We start from the raw sequence: 17,665 nt of genomic DNA, 5'->3' as shown, positions 1-17,665 counted from the left end.
TGTGAGCCACAATGTTCTGTTCTAATGTCACAGTGAGGTGTGAGCCACAATGTTCTGTTCTAATGTCACAGTGACGTGTGAGCCACAATGTACCTTTTTAATGTCACAGTGACGTGTGAGCCACAATGTACCTTTTTAATGTCACAGTGACGTGTGAGCCACAATGTCCTGTTCTAATGTCACAGTGACGTGTGAGCCACAATGTCCCTTTCTAATGTCACAGTGACGTGTGAGCCACAATGTCCTGTTCTTATGTCACAGTGACGTGTGAGCCACAATATTCTGTTCCAATGTCACAGTGAGGTGTGAGCCACAATGTCCTGTTCTAATGTCACAGTGACGTGTGAGCCACAATGTCCTGTTCTAATGTCACAAGCTGGAGATTACTCTAGGAAATATTTATCTGTTCTGTTTAAGAGATGACAACTACAACACAGAACTATAACAGTTAATACTCTGCATTCAAAGACGTTTCAGTTCAATTAGCTACATATAAACACACATTTGTATATAAATACTGCTAGATTGACTGGCTAAGTTTAGGTTTACTGCGAGTGTTATGATTTAATCAGTTTGTTTAGCGCGAGTGTTTATTGTAGATTTGTTTACGTTACTCTCTGCGAATTTTACGTTGTATAGTTCGATAATTATGAATTGGTGAATGTTGTATTATTAGGTGATTTTACGATAATTCTCTGAATTTATCTTGTTGTTTTAATTGAGTATAATTTTATCATAATATCTGGTAGTGTGTGGAAAGTTCTGGACCTATATGAAAGCATAAATACACATCCGAAACAGATCTAGAATGTGTGATTGCAAGTTTAGGCATAAAGAGCGTATAGTGGAGATTTTTTAAAGTTACCTTATCATAGATTGTATTGTCATAACAGACTAGAAAGGAATAATTTGTCTTATTAATTTATTCTAAAGTAATTGAACCAATCTGTACGTACTTTGACGAAAAAGAGATGTATTATAAGCACTGGATACAACTGTAGTAACGAAATTCGTACATAGACTTGAATTATTTTAATTTATTATTTTAAAATTAGTGGGCAGTGAGTTGCTTGTTTATTGTTGAAATGTATCACCAATAACTCACAGTCACCTACTGCAAAGAAGTTGGTCCATGCAAAAAACCTCACAAATACTCACACACACACATATATATATTTATATATATGAACCTTTTGGAATTTTTCAGCGTCTTCCACTTGGATGTTCGGTACAACTACGGAGTCCAGAGCAACATTTTCTTTCACCATAGCGTAGTATTCTGAAAATGGAAACTTCGGGCATCTACTGTTTCGATCAGACAGTCGAATCGTTAACTGAAAAAAAGAAGACACTGAACAAAATAACTGAAGAGGAACATGCTGTTAATATATGAAACGCTACGGACTGTTAGTGTTAGGTTAAAGAAAGAAAAAACACTGAACAAAATAACTGAAGAGGAACATGCTGTTAATATATGAAACGCTACGGATTGTTAGTGTTAGGTTAAAGAAAGAAAAACACTGAACAAAATAACTGAAGAGGAACATGCTGTTAATATATGAAACGCTACGGACTGTTAGTGTTAGGTTAAAGAAAGAAAAAACACTGAACAAAATAACTGAAGAGGAACATGCTGTTAATATATGAAACGCTACGGACTGTTAGTGTTAGGTTAAAGAAAGAAAAACACTGAACAAAATAACCGAAGAGGAACATGGTGTTAATATATGAAACGCTAAGGATTGTTAGTGTTAGGTTAAAGAAAGAAAAACACTGAACAAAGCGACTAGAATTTTCCTGTTTCTACAGTAACTAAACTTGTCTAATCGTAGTTTGAAAAATACAACTGCAATTAACAGAGACAAGTCTTCGTGGTTCTAAATGTAAAAGGTCCTTACCTGAACTAATTAACAGAGACAAGTCTTCGTGGTTCTAAATGTAAAAGGTCCTTACCTAAACTAATTAACAGAGACAAGTCTTCGTGGTTCTAAATGTAAAAGGTCCTTACCTAAACTAATTAACAGAGACAAGTCTTCGTGGTTCGAAATGTAAAAGGTCCTTACCTGAACTAATTAACAGAGACAAGTCTTCATGGTTCTATATGTAAAAGGTCCTTACCTGAACTAATTAACAGAGACAAGTCTTCGTGGTTCTAAATGTAAAAGGTCCTTACCTAAACTTGGCGGTAACTTTGTCATAAGAGAACACACACACACACAAACACTGCTTTATAGTAAAACTACACTGGGCTATCTACTGTCTCAATCGGGTCATCAAGTCCCACATTTTAACATTGTAAGTCAGTAGGCTTAGCGCTGTCCCATCATGGAGAGAGAAAGCAGAAATCAGGCTCCAATAAGTTTTTAACACTTGATGCCAAATCAAAAAAGGGCAATTATACAAAACGTAGGTCAAGGTAGCAGCAACACGTCATGTCAATCACTGTGGTAATCTTTAATAAAAAATACTTTGTTAACAGCTGTTCTTATTTAACGATTAAACTACCAACTTTTTATTTTAGTAATTACCTCATGTAGCTTTGCGCGAAATCCAAACAAAACCAATCCCAAAATGGCATTGTTATTGATTATTAGCTATCTCATATTAGAACCTCATAGAGACAGTTAAGATTCGGAGTTCGATTCTCCGTGCTAAACACAGTCGATAGCCCAATGTGGCTTTACTCTGAAAAACAACTTACTAACTCTAATAAATAATTTATAAATAAAGCAAATGAAGTGTTTCTGTTTCATATTATTGTCAATCGAACAATAACTGCAAGTAGTGAAGCAAAAGTTAGATGACATAGAGTAATAAGTCTCCATTTTGAAATCTTTCATATTAAAGTGGCTTACTCCAGTTTCGGCTTGATGACGAGAGTCAATCCTATTAGTGGCTGTCACCAGAAAACTGAGAATGGGGGTTTCTTTAGCTTTCAACTTTACTGTGGCTAGAAGTTTACCCTGTAAAACAAGTCACTAATAAGGTTAGAGGTATTTATAGTAAGAGCCGAGACAAGAAATCCAAACGAATATTTGTTCAATCTAAATTGGCTCAAAAAATAAAAAAAAAACAATATTTAAAAGATATCCTTAAGAGCGATATAAACAAACTACGAACAATATTTTAATTGTATTCTAACAGTAAACAACCAACAATATTTTAAAGGTATTCTGACAGCGATATAAATAAACAACCAACAATATTTTAAAAGGTATTCTAACAGTAAACAACCAACAATATTTTAAAGGTATTCTAACTGCGATATAAATAAACATCCAACAATATTTTAAGGGTATTCTAACAGCGATATAAATAAACAACCAACAATATTTTAATCGTATTCTAACAGTAAACAACCAACAATATTTTAAAGGTATTCTAACAGCGATATAAATAAACAACCAACAATATTTTAATCGTATTCTAACAGTAAACAACCAACAATATTTTAATTGTATTCTAACAGTAAACAACCAACAATATTTTAATTGTATTCTAACAGTAAACAACCAACAATATTTTAAAGGTATTCTAACAGCGACATAAATAAACAACCAACAATATTTTAATTGTATTCTAACAGTAAACAACCAACAATATTTTAAAGGTATTCTGACAGCGATATAAATAAACAACCAACAATATTTTAAAAGGTATTCTAACAGTAAACATCCAACAATATTTCAAAGGTATTCTAACTGCGATATAAATAAACATCCAACAATATTTAAAGGTATTCTAACTGCGATATAAATAAACATCCAACAATATTTAAAGGTATTCTAACAGCGATATAAATAAACAACCAACAATATTTTAAAAGGTATTCTAACAGTAAACAACCAACAATATTTTAAAGGTATTCTAACTGCGATATAAAAATAAACATCCAACAATATTTTAAAGGTATTCTAACAGCGATATAAATAAACAACCAACAACATTTTAATCGCATTCTAACAGTAAACAACCAACAATATTTTAAAGGTATTCTGACAGCGATATAAATAAACAACCAACAATATTTTAAAAGGTATTCTAACAGTAAACATCCAACAATATTTCAAAGGTATTCTAACTGCGATATAAATAAACATCCAACAATATTTAAAGGTATTCTAACTGCGATATAAATAAACATCCAACAATATTTAAAGGTATTCTAACAGCGATATAAATAAACAACCAACAATATTTTAAAAGGTATTCTAACAGTAAACAACCAACAATATTTTAAAGGTATTCTAACTGCGATATAAAAATAAACATCCAACAATATTTTAAAGGTATTCTAACAGCGATATAAATAAACAACCAACAACATTTTAATCGCATTCTAACAGTAAACAACCAACAATATTTTAAAGGTATTCTAACAGCGATATAAATAAACAACCAACAACATTTTAATCGTATTCTAACAGTAAACAACCAACAATATTTTAAAGGTATTCTAACAGCGATATAAATAAACAACCAACAATATTTTAAAGGTATTCTGACAGCGATATAAATAAACAACCAACAATATTTTAAAAATATTCTAACAGCGATAAAACGTTTCTCTGTCAAGCTAGTATAGAATTGCGACTAAGCCTAAATTCAATGGCTTTATCGGGTAGCTTGTTTTTCTATAAGAAGACACCCTAGTGTCGTGAAGCTTAATTAATATACTCTATTGTGTTCTATTTACTGCATTTGTGTGTTTAAAGTTGAAAAGTTATGTATAATACTTTACATTTAGTCTTATAAAATCAAAATGGCAGTGTGTTTATAGTGGTCGTTCTTGTTAACGCAAGTTTGGTATTTCACTAGAAAGATTAAGTGTTCACATTTTAAATATTTTATCTACCTAGAACCCATGTTTATTTTGTGTTTATTCAGTTTCCAAGTAGATACAACTGTAATAATCTCGACTTCAAATACAAAGTCGTGTATGATTAATTATAATCTCAGCTCTGGTAACGAGTGGTTGTTAATTAGATGCTTCCACTGTATCAAGTTATTGTTGTAATAAACTTATTATGTTTCACACTTTAAGTGAATCCCAGCAGTACTCAAGTGCTCTGGACACAAATAACAACTTTACCGTTTCTTCATCAATAACAAGTTCCTTCACACTTTCTCCGCTAGGTTTAGTGACGTTGTACCAAACTAAATCTCCATTGGGTGTAGCTGCTTGGACCTGGAAGACCATCTCCCCCGGGTCTACGGTGTGGTCAATTTCCGTAAAATATTGGACAGAGGTGAACACTGGCGTGGGGTCATCGATATTTTCCTTGTAAACTTTAATGGTCATTTGAGTGGAGCTGAAACAAACAAACATGAACAAAGAATATGAAAGCTTTAATTGATTGCGAAACCACAGGGGGCTATCCGCTGTGGGGGGGGGGGGCAAATCCTCTGATTTTAGCGTTGAAAGTCTGTAGATTTATCGCTAGGAAGGGAAATGTTTACATTGTTTTATTTAGTGATTCTAAACAAATTTTTATTCACACACTAAAAAAAAAACCGAAAATGTTTCACTTAATATTTAGGGTTAACAATGAAAACGGTGTAGACTTGAACTGAATGCACGTAAACCGTTTTTCTTAAGCTTAGGGCGCTTACAACTATTTCAATAATTAAGAAAATGAATCGTTTTAACCGCTTTGTGACCAGCAAACGATGTCTTTCAGCCTGTTTTTTCTTACGTAAAAATAATGAACGTCTCTGATTTATACGCTAAGAACACTTGACATCTCAGTTTGGTTCCTAACACGCGTACAAGAGATTTGTTTGTTTGTTTTGGAATTTCGCACAAAGCTACTCGAGGGCTATCTGTGCTAGCCGTCCCTAATTTAGCAGTGTAAGACTAGAGGGAAGGCAGCTAGTCATCACCACCCACCGCCAACTCTTGGGCTACTCTTTTACCAACGAATAGTGGGATTGACCGTCACATTATAACGCCCCCACGGCTGGGAGGGCGAGCATGTTTAACGCGACGCGGGCACGAACCCGCGACCCTCGGATTACGAGTCGCACGCCTTACGCGCTAGGCCATGCCGGGCCCGCGTACAAGAGAAATTGTTTTACAAATCTTATGATAAACAGGTCGATATAGGCATCAAAATGACTTGAATAATATTACAATATGTTGACTGTTCATGAGAGTTTTGCTGACAATTTAGTAAACAAAGGCAGTTTATGTTTCTAAATTAAAGATGGTCAATTATTCATGTATGAATATTTCTGTGATAAAAGTACATGTCCTTCGAGTGTAGCTGAATACAACACAGTTGAAAGACTCTAGTGTTCAAAGTTACTTTGAACTTCTAACCAGCCAGAGACTGGTTCACTCATTATCTATTCGGCTACAGTGAAGCGAATAGCCTGATTACATTGTACAGTTATAAGGCCTACGCATACATATGACGGACATATCTCCAGAGTCACGATACACAACTAGAACTTCTAGAAAACACAAATAATACATCGCGTGACGACAAGTCATTCTCAAGAGACAAATAGAGTCAATAATATAGCACGTAAATCACAATAATAAACGAATTGTATGTATATACTTGGATTAAATAAAACTTACAAGTGTTATAAGAATTACTATAGAGAAAACAGAGGGAAAAGTTGAATAATCAAATACGTGTGGGTTATTTTTTAAGCGCTGAGCTCGACAATTGTGAATATTTCATACAAAGTTCTGGGAGCATAATAAATGTGTATACATGAAACTAGTACTAGGAATATTTATAAATATGTTCATAATAACGTTTCATACAGCCTTATAGGTTAAATAAACAATATATATATAATATACTCCAGATGTTTCTGTATTATGTTACAGACTCAACACTGAACGCCTCAAGAAATAATTATGTAAAAAATACATATTTACAGCCGTGTCTTGCGTCTGTTGTTTTCTTTATCTAAAGACAGACGGAGCTTAATCCAATGGCTTTGAGTTGTAACCTGGATACATATTTACATTAAAACAGCATGACTCGTGTTGCTGTATAATTTTTTATTATTATTTTGTTGGGAAGATGTTCTTGTTGTTGTTTTGAATTAAGCACAAAGCTACACAAGGGGATATCTGTCCTCTGACCACCACGGGTATCAAAACCCGGTATTTAGCGTTGTAAGTCTGCAGACATACCGCTGAACCACTGGGGGGCTTATATGGACGATCATGTATTTTTTATAAACTGGAAACGTGTATATTACACGTTTTATACATCAATATATACACTGTACATTCTTTATCTCAGGACGGCTTTTACTAATAAAGTGCACAACAACGTTTGGACCTTCTTTGGTCATCTACAGATTAACAAAGAGAGAGTTTGCAACTGATCGTAGTCGAGCACATGTCTTAGTTGCCGTTAGATGTTAGGTTATTAATTATATTGATATAAAGGCGTTCCTTTATATTATTAATTAGTATAGATATAAAGGCGTTCCTTTATATTACTAATTAGTATAGATATAAAGGTGTTCCTTTATAGTATTAATTACTATACATATATAGGTGTTCCTTTATATTATTGATTAGTATAGATATAAAGGTGTTCCTTTATAGTATTAATTAGTATAGATATAAAGGTGTTCCTTTATATTATTAATTAGTATTGATATAAAGGTGTTATTTTATATTATTAATTAGTATAGATATAAAGGTGTTCCTTTATAGTATTAATTAGTATAGATATAAAGGTGTTCCTTTATATTATTAATTAGTATAGATATAAAAACGTTCCTTTATATTAGTAATTAGTATAGATATAAAGGTGTTCCTTTATATTATTAATTAGTATTGATATAAAGGTGTTCCTTTATATTATTAATTAGTATTGATATAAAGGTGTTCCTTTATAGTATTAATTACTATAGATATAAAGGTGTTCCTTTATATTATTAATTAGTATAGATATAAAGGTGTTCCTTTATAGTATTAATTAGTATAGATATAAAGGTGTTCCTTTATATTATTAATTAGTATAGATATAAAGGTGTTCCTTTATATTATTAATTAGTATAGATATAAAGGTGTTCCTTTACAGTATTAATTAGTATAGATATAAAGGTGTTCCTTTATATTATTAATTAGTATAGATATATAGGTGTTCCTTTATAGTGTTAATTAGTATAGATATAAAGGTGTTCCTTTATATTATTAATTAGTATAGATATATAGGTGTTCCTTTATAGTGTTAATTAGTATAGATATAAAGGTGTTCCTTTATAGTATTAATTAGTATAGATATAAAGGTGTTCCTTTATAGTATTAATTAGTATAGATATAAAGGTGTTCCTTTATAGTATTAATTAGTATAGATATAAAGGTGTTTTTTATATTATTAATTAGTATAGATATAAAGGTGTTCTTTTATAGTATTAATTAGTATAGATATAAAGGTGTTCATTTATAGTATTAATTAGTATAGATATAAAGGTGTTCCTTTACAGTATTAATTAGTATAGATATAAAGGTGTTTCTTTATAGTATTAATTAGTATAGATATAAAGGCGTTTCTTTATAGTATTAATTAGTATAGATATAAAGGTGTTCCTTTATAGTATTAATTAGTATAGATATAAAGGTGTTTTTTTATATTATTAATTAGTATAGATATAAAGGTGTTCTTTTATAGTATTAATTAGTATAGATATAAAGGTGTTCCTTTATAGTATTAATTAGTATAGATATAAAGGTGTTCCTTTATATAATTAATTAGTATAGATATAAAGGTGTTCCTTTATAGTATTAATTAGTATAGATATAAAGGTGTTTTTTATATTATTAATTAGTATAGATATAAAGGTGTTCTTTTATAGTATTAATTAGTATAGATATAAAGGTGTTCCTTTACAGTATTAATTAGTATAGATATAAAAGTGTTCCTTTATATAATTAATTAGTATAGATATAAAGGTGTTCCTTTATAGTATTAATTAGTATAGATATAAAGGTGTTTTTTTATATTATTAATTAGTATAGATATAAAGGTGTTCTTTTATAGTATTAATTAGTATAGATATAAAGGTGTTCCTTTATAGTATTAATTAGTATAGATATAAAGGTGTTCCTTTATATAATTAATTAGTATAGATATATAGGTGTTCCTTTACAGTATTAATTAGTATAGATATAAAGGTGTTCCTTTATATAATTAATTAGTATAGATATAAAGGTCTTCCTTTATAGTATTAATTAGTATAGATATAAAGGTGTTTTTTATATTATTAATTAGTATAGATATAAAGGTGTTCCTTTATAGTATTAATTAATATAGATATAAAGGTGTTCTTTTATAGTATTAATTAGTATAGATATAAAGGTGTTCCTTTATATTATTAATTAGTATAGATATAAAGGTGTTCCTTTATAGTATTAATTAGTATAGATATAAAGGTGTTCCTTTATATAATTAATTAGTATAGATATAAAGTTGTTCCTTTATATTGGTTTAATTTTGGTTTTAGTTGTTATATATTATTATCTGAACCCATAAACTGTGAAAGACATTTAGCATTACAAGTGTTTATTCACTGGTCGTTTCAACGAAGCTTGGTTGATGACTTCTACATTTATTCCACTGTGTTTCAACGTACCTGCTGAGTGATATTGGCGAACTGTCGAATGCCACGATATTCAGTGTTTCCACAAGTGGGGTGAGAGGTTGACTTGCTGTAATTTCACCAGTTTTAGAATCAATATTAAAAAATCCACTAGGGGGTGAAATTTCGTAGGTAACTTCGTTGTTTCCCGCCAGGGTACTGTCTTTGTCCACTGCTTCTACTCTATAAATAACGTCAGAGGCAGAAGTTGATAAAGGCACGCGCAGGAAGCGAGGAATTGAAAGTAATTGAGGTGCATTGTCATTGAGGTTATTTACTGAAATCTGAAACATTTAAAAAAGAACATATAGTTTTGTGACAATATTCAGATCTCACTTTACAAGAACATATAGTTTTGTGACAATATTCAGATCTCACTTTACAAGAACGTATAGTTTTGTGACAATATTCAGATCTCACTTTACAAGAACATATAGTTTGTGACAATATTCAGATCTCACTTTACAAGAACATATAGTTTTGTGACAATATTCAGATCTCAATTTACAAGAACATATAGTTTTGTGACAATATTCAGATCTCACTTTACAAGAACATATAGTTTTGTGACAATATTCAGATCTCAATTTACAAGAACATATAGTTTTGTGACAATATTCAGATCTCACTTTACAAGAACATATAGTTTTGTGACAATATTCAGATCTCACTTTACAAGAACATATAGTTTTGTGACAATATTCAGATCTCAATTTACAAGAACATATAGTTTTGTGACAATATTCAGATCTCAATTTACAAGAACATATAGTTTAGTGACAATATTCAGATCTCACTTTACAAGAACATATAGTTTTGTGACAATATTCAGATCTCACTTTACAAGAGCATATAGTTTTGTGACAATATTCAGATCTCAATTTACAAGAACATATAGTTTTGTGACAATATTCAAATCTCACTTTACAAGAATATATAGTTTTGTGACAATATTCAGATCTCACTTTACAAGAACATATAGTTTTGTGACAATATTCAGATCTCACTTTACAAGAACATATAGTTTTGTGACAATATTCAGATCTCACTTTACAAGAACATATAGTTTTGTGACAATATTCAGATCTCAATTTACAAGAACATATAGTTTTGTGACAATATTCAGATCTCAATTTACAAGAACATATTGTTTTGTGACAATATTCAGATCTCACTTTACAAGAACGTATAGTTTTGTGACAATATTCAGATCTCACTTTACAAGAACATATAGTTTTGTGACAATATTCAGATCTCAATTTACAAGAACATATAGTTTTGTGACAATATTCAGATCTCACTTTACAGTAAACAAGAATAGAGGTTTTTATGATGTCGTTCAAAATCAGATATCAAATTTTCATAAAATAGACCTTGGTAACATTAACATTTCAAATATGTTATTATGTTTATAAAGAATATATAGTTCCACTTGTCCTTGGCTAGTTATTAGAACATCACCGTTCTAAGAAACGTAAACCAGAATTTGTTAAAACTTTTTTTCTGTAATAACTGAAGTGATGTTTTTTAACAAATGATTCCAGAGTAAAACCTAATATTTAATATAGTATTCTTATGGGAAACTAGAGTTAACTAGATGCTCTTTCAAATCATGTGTTTAATTCATGGAAGTCGAGTAGAATGTTGTTAAGAACACAGTCACCATCAGCGTGTCTATTTTATTCTACTAAAAGCGCCGTCTGCTCCTGACAGAAAAGTGATCTGTCTAAAACTACAATATTGGTTTTGAAAGAACGTTTATCGTGTATGTACTTTCTTGAATGAATATACTTTCAATGCGCCTTTTATGAAGTCTAGTCCATCTAGGGCAAGTAGTTTTAACGCGTAACAATTTATATGTAGTTTTTATTAACATTTCTAAAGTATTAGCCAAGTTGCCAGAGATTAATACACTCAGTCTTTGAATATCTTGAATACGACTCGGAAACAGGCCCTAAAATAGATTTCCTGAAATGTCAACTTCCAGGAAAAAATAATAATTGTTTTCAGACGTGCATATAAAGATGGTGAACACGTGAAAAACTTTGGTTGTCATAGAAACAAATAAATATTGCAAACTTATTGAAAATGAAGTTAAATTTAGCAATTTTTATTGTACGTTTCTTCAGGGTCGCAAGGGAAAAAAAAAGCAATATTTTAAAACCAACCAATTAGAAGAAAAAATGTTATGTTTATGTTATCACTAGTTCTTGTAATCAACCAATTAGAAGAAAGAATGTTATTTTTATGCTATCGATGGTTCTTGTAGCGTTCTACATCAACCAATTAGACGAAACAATGTTAGTTTTATGTTATTACTAGTTCTTGTAGCGTTCTATATCAACCAATTAGACGAAAGAATGTTAGTTTTATGTTATCACTAGTTCTTGTAACGTTCTACATCAACCAATTAGACGAAAGAATGTTATGTTTATGTTATCACTAGTTCTTGTAGCGTTCCACATCAATATTGTATTTTCAATATTTCATATAAAAAGCACACCTGATTGTCATTACCAAATACTACAAACCTTGTGTAGGAAAGCACTTCGTGTTGATAAAAAAAACAAATTAATTTGGGCTTTCTTTAATTGTTGTTAAGCACAAAGCTGCACAATTGACTACTTTTGCTCCGTCAACTATAGGTATCGAACCCCTCTGGTACAGCGGTAAGTCTAAAGACTTACAACGCTACATTCAGGGGTTCGATTCCCCTCTGTTGACTCAGCAGATAGTTTCGCTATATGATAAACACACAAACATCGTAACCAGATTTTTGGTACCTTAATTCTGCAGAGCTGGGGTGTACACTGACAAGTAACAATTTATTAACATGATGAATATTACCTTATGCAACGAACATCCTACATGTTTCAACTGAACATGACAAATCGATGTTCCGTAAAACAATTTTTATCGTGCTTGTAAATATTCGCCAATTTACTTAAGTCCTAGAGAAGCGAACTCAGAGCCACGTGAATTTGGAACTGTATATACAGTCTTAACAAAGTCAAAACAATAACCAGAGAAATCCGTTTAGACTGTTAGCACTTCAACTGATCCGACCGCTATTGATACGTTACTTCGAAAGAGTGTCTTTCACCAATTTCCTTCTGGCTTTCAATGTAAGTTGAATAAGAAGGTTTTTAACTGTTCATTCAATAAAATATTCGCTTAAAAAAAAGAAACTACATTAAATGAAATGGAAATGTGATTTTATTTGAAAATGTTATGACTTTAGACGCTTATTAATATCTGTTTAACACACTATAATTAGTTTCCACGCTCCCCCTAGTGGCAAAGTGGAATGTCCGCGAACTTACGCCGCTAAAATATTGGTTTCAATATCCGTGGTGGGCAGAGCCAATACAGCCCATTTTTTAGTTTTGTGCTTGATTCCAAACAAATAATCATGCCAGTTAGCAAAAACTGAGTATGGGAGCTCGCGAGATTGTCCGTATTCAATGACGAGGTCCTCAGGCATTCGTAGGATTGTCTCTGATTCATAAAGAGTTTCTCAAGTCTGGGTGATGTTAAAGTACATTTACCAAACACTATGTTCAGTTTCACTCATCTCGGCCTAAACATCGTTAACTTCTTCACGTACACCTTAATACTTTTGCATTTAAATATCTGTAATAAACTTTATAACGCCCCGTGGTGACTCAACGCTAAGTATTAGAACTTACAACGCTAAAGGGTTTCGATACTCGTGTGGGCGGAGCAGAGATACCTCATTACATAGCTTTGTGCTGAACAGCAACAACAAGAAAAAAGATTTATAACCTTGCCGTTCCAAACACAATCATCTTGAAAATAACGTTATTAATAACAGTAACGTTATATTAAACACGACATTCATACCTGAACTGATGTTGTTGAAAACTGAGGTTCCCCTGCTTTGTCTCTTGCTTCCACAACTAACTCCACGTATTTTATCTCTTCATAATCTAAGGGGCTGACTAGAAGAATTTTTCCTGTCTGAGGTTCGATTTTGAAAGGTTGTCTGAGAGTAGCTCTTATTATTCGATAGACCACTGCTCCGGCTTTACCTTCATCAGGATCTCTTGCATTCACAGTCAACAGAACTATATTTTCTACGTTTTCGTCTACGGATACAGAATAAGCAAACTGGTCAAACACCGGCTGGTGGTTTTGAATGTGTGAAATTCGTATAATCAAAGTTGTTTTTCCAATATTAGACCCGACTCCGTGGTCCTGCGCGAACACTTCCATTTTGAAAGTAGTGTTCTTCTGCGTGGAGTCCGGTAGGGCGGATACCAATCGAACAACACCACTTTGAGGGTCAATTTCGAAAAGGCCCTGTGAGTTTTTTGTCCAATACGTCACCTCTCCATTATTACCTCGATCCGGATCCGTTGCATGAACCTGAATAAGGGATCTTCCTGGCTTGGAATCTTGGGCAATGCTGACAACATATTGACCTCTCTCAAACTGTGGGGAGTTGTCATTTTCATCTTGGACCTCGACAGTAACCTGAGTTCTGGTTTCAAATTTACCATCGCTCGCAGAAATCGCAAACTGATACTCTGACCTTTGTTCTCGGTCCAAGTGTTTTCTAGTGCAAACTTCTCCTGTTTTGGAATCCACAACGAACGGCATTCCTTTGGTGGAAAGGTCATATTTCACCTCATCAACAGAATCCCCACTATCTGCGTGAACCTACATAATTTCATGAAGGAAAAGCTTGACATATTAACTTTCTTTGATTTTTCTCTGATTATTTAAGTTTTGTTTCGTGATTCAGATCTGAAGTGTGGTGAAAAGTTTTAAATAATTCGTCTTAAGCACACTATAAACATTCGTGTTATCTACAACTAATCAAACAACTATTCGTAAGAGAAACTGCAAGTGGGAAAAGATATATAAATACTATCACTGACTAAACATCTGAAACAATGTAGTTTCAATGTCGCCTCTTCATGTTCTTAATTACTGGGTTTAAAGGTTAAAGGTAATATAATTTTGATGACAACTAGATGTTACATAAGTAAGCTTACCTACATAAGCAATACTCTTCAAACCACATTACCTGACTTAAGCCTAATGTAAGTACAACAATACAGCCCCTTTTAATACTAAAATAGTCACTAAGTTGTTAGGCCTAAATAGCTTCATAAAATGTTTATTAAAAACAATTGCATTATCGGAAAAAAAGTTCTAAAAATATGGCACAGCAAAATTTGGATTACAAAATTAAGTGTAGAAATAACACCGTTAGGGTAGAAAGTTAAACGTCTTATTTCGATTGTATTTATACAAGTAAATAACAGTTGTTCCAACAGTAGAATCACTGGTTTAAAAAGGTGTTATATCAAAACACGTCGAAGCATTAAAAAACAACAGATGACCCGTGGGAGACAAAATAAACAGGCTTGTAATGCCTGATTTAAATCAGTTAATTAACAGGTTTGTAATGCCTGATTTAAATCAGTTAATAAACAGGCTTGTAATGCTGTTTCTCTGATTTAAATCAGTTAATTAACAGGCTTGTAATGCTGTTTCTCTGATTTAAATCAGTTAATAAACAGGTTTGTAATGCCTGATTTAAATCAGTTAATAAACAGGCTTGTAATGCTGTTTCTCTGATTTAAATCAGTTAATTAACAGGCTTGTAATGCTGTTTCTCTGATTTAAATCAGTTAATAAACAGGCTTGTAATGCTGTTTCTCTGATTTAAATCAGTTAATAAACAGGCTTATAATGCTGTTTCTCTGATTTAAATCAGTTAATTAACAGGCTTGTAATGCTCTTTCTCTGATTTAAATCAGTTAACAAACAGGCTTGTAATGCTGTTTCTCTGATTTAAATCAGTTAACAAACAGGCTTGTAATGCTGTTTCTCTGATTTAAATCAGTTAATTAACAGGCTTGTAATGCTGTTTCTCTGATTTAAATCAGTTAACAAACAGGCTTGTAATGCTGTTTCTCTGATTTAAATCAGTTAATAAACAGGTTTGTAATGCTGTTTCTCTGATTTAAATCAGTTAACAAACAGGCTTGTAATGCTGTTTCTCTGATTTAAATCAGTTAATAAACAAAAAACGTTTCTTTTTGGTTTCTAATGTTTTGACAACTTTCGGTGCTTAAAATAGAGTTTTAGGTTGAACACTGCATATATGTAGTTTATAAGAATTGTTTTAGCTCTCATCGTATAACACGACCGAATAATTTTATTGTTAAACGAAAGGCCTCTTTGGTAGTGAAGTGAAGCAGCATGCAGGCTGAGAAAAGTGTGGTATACCGTTGGTCACACTGGTCAAGTGGAAGGCTAAAGAAAAGAACAGATGATACTTCAATCAACACGAATCAGCCATTTTTACTAGCACTAGTCGATTATCCGTGGCACCATTGCATTAGATCCGCATGTGACGTATTCATGACGCCATATTTGCATCCTGAGAATGGAGAAAAATAATGTTGTCCCTAATACGAAACGGAGGTGAAAGGGGAAAAATCGTGACCCCTACTGCAAATCTACATGCACACAGAATAAAAATTTCGCGATGTTGGGGGCTACATATCGCGTAATAAAAACGTTTTTCCAATATCATATACGCAAGAGTTTCATTAGAGTATGATACTTTGACCAGAATATTATAGGATAGAAGAGCCAATATTAATGTCAGTCCCAAAATCTTCAGAGATATAAAAGCATTAGAAGTATTAAAATCATCTTATTTGTTTGGGTACCTGGCGAAAAAATTACATATATCAAAATAAGTAATTTCTACAGTAATTAAACTGCGCACTGACACAAAGGAATCCCATAACATGAAGATGACAAGCCAGTGATAACAAGTATGTAAAAAGAGGTCATTATTAAGATAACTTCTTTTATATAAAACAGTCACTAGTTAATTTGGTTCTAAAATACCGAAACAATTAAATCTGTAGATCACCAAGGAGCATATTATTACCTGTAGAAAACAGTGTCTGTCAGGTAGGTTTTCAACCAATGAAACAGCATAAGCTGGCTTTGAAAACAATGGTGGGTGATCGTTGATGTCCCGGATGTCAATGGTTACAGTGGCTAACCCGAAGAGAGGACTGGCATGGGCTGAAAAAGTAAAGATTAGGTTTCCTGTCCGAAAATCTAAATACTCTGGTAAGTTTGTGAACAAATCATACATTTGGTGATATTTAAAGTAAATTTAAACCTTCAAGGTGTTTGTTTGTTTTGGTCCGATATAAAAATCTTAATAAATACAGATAAAATACCGATTATTAAAATGTAACGTAAACAAACACATATTGGACCAAAACATGTGTTTATAGCACGGGATATACAGTTAGTTTACACTACTGTAACATTAATACAGACAGTGATCACTTCAACCTTGTGTAAATACAAATTCTGAAAGTTACGATCTACAACTCTCTGACTAATTAGAAACCTAAATATTATGTTCTACAACACTTTGATTAATTAGAAACCTAAATATTATGTTATATAACACTTTGATTAATTAGAAACCTAAATATTATGTTATATAACGCTCTGATTAATTAGAAGCCTAAACATTACGTTCTATAACTCTCTGAGTAATTAGAAACCTAAATATTATGTTCTACAACACTTTGATTAATTAGAAACCTAAATATTATGTTATATAACACTTTGATTAATTAGAAACCTAAATATTATGTTATATAACGCTCTGATTAATTAGAAGCCTAAACATTACGTTCTATAACTCTCTGAGTAATTAGAAACCTAAATATTATGTTCTATAACGCTCTAATTGATTAGATACCTAAATATTGTGTTCTATAGCACTTTGATTAATTAGAAGCCTAAACATTACGTTCTATAAATCTCTGAGTAATTAGAAACCTAAATATTATGTTCTATAACGCTCTAATTAATTAGATACCTAAATATTGTGTTCTATAGCACTTTGATTAATTATAGATCTCAATATTGTGTTCTGTAACATTGATTAATTACAAACCTAAATATTGTGTTCTACAACAATAATTAATTAAAAATCTTATGAGTTGTTACACTGATTATAAATTTGAAT

At 31.8% G+C, this 17,665-nt stretch overlaps 1 protein-coding gene across 1 annotated transcript in view; it reads right to left on the bottom strand.

Annotated features, from left to right (window-relative positions):
* LOC143235758 (protocadherin Fat 3-like) overlaps positions 1-17,665 on the bottom strand; it is a 247,269-nt gene that overhangs the window by 121,488 nt on the left and 108,116 nt on the right. The window contains 6 exon segments of the mRNA XM_076473962.1: positions 1,191-1,334; positions 2,856-2,963; positions 5,093-5,312; positions 9,613-9,902; positions 13,483-14,301; positions 16,559-16,698. Coding sequence (XP_076330077.1) covers positions 1,191-1,334; positions 2,856-2,963; positions 5,093-5,312; positions 9,613-9,902; positions 13,483-14,301; positions 16,559-16,698 — 1,721 coding nt within the window.

This window comes from Tachypleus tridentatus, chromosome 12, assembly GCF_004210375.1.
Source record: "Tachypleus tridentatus isolate NWPU-2018 chromosome 12, ASM421037v1, whole genome shotgun sequence".
NCBI lineage: Eukaryota > Metazoa > Arthropoda > Merostomata > Xiphosura > Limulidae > Tachypleus > Tachypleus tridentatus.
The sequence above is the reverse complement of the archived record's forward strand: the minus strand, read 5'-3'. Positions and strand labels throughout refer to the sequence as shown.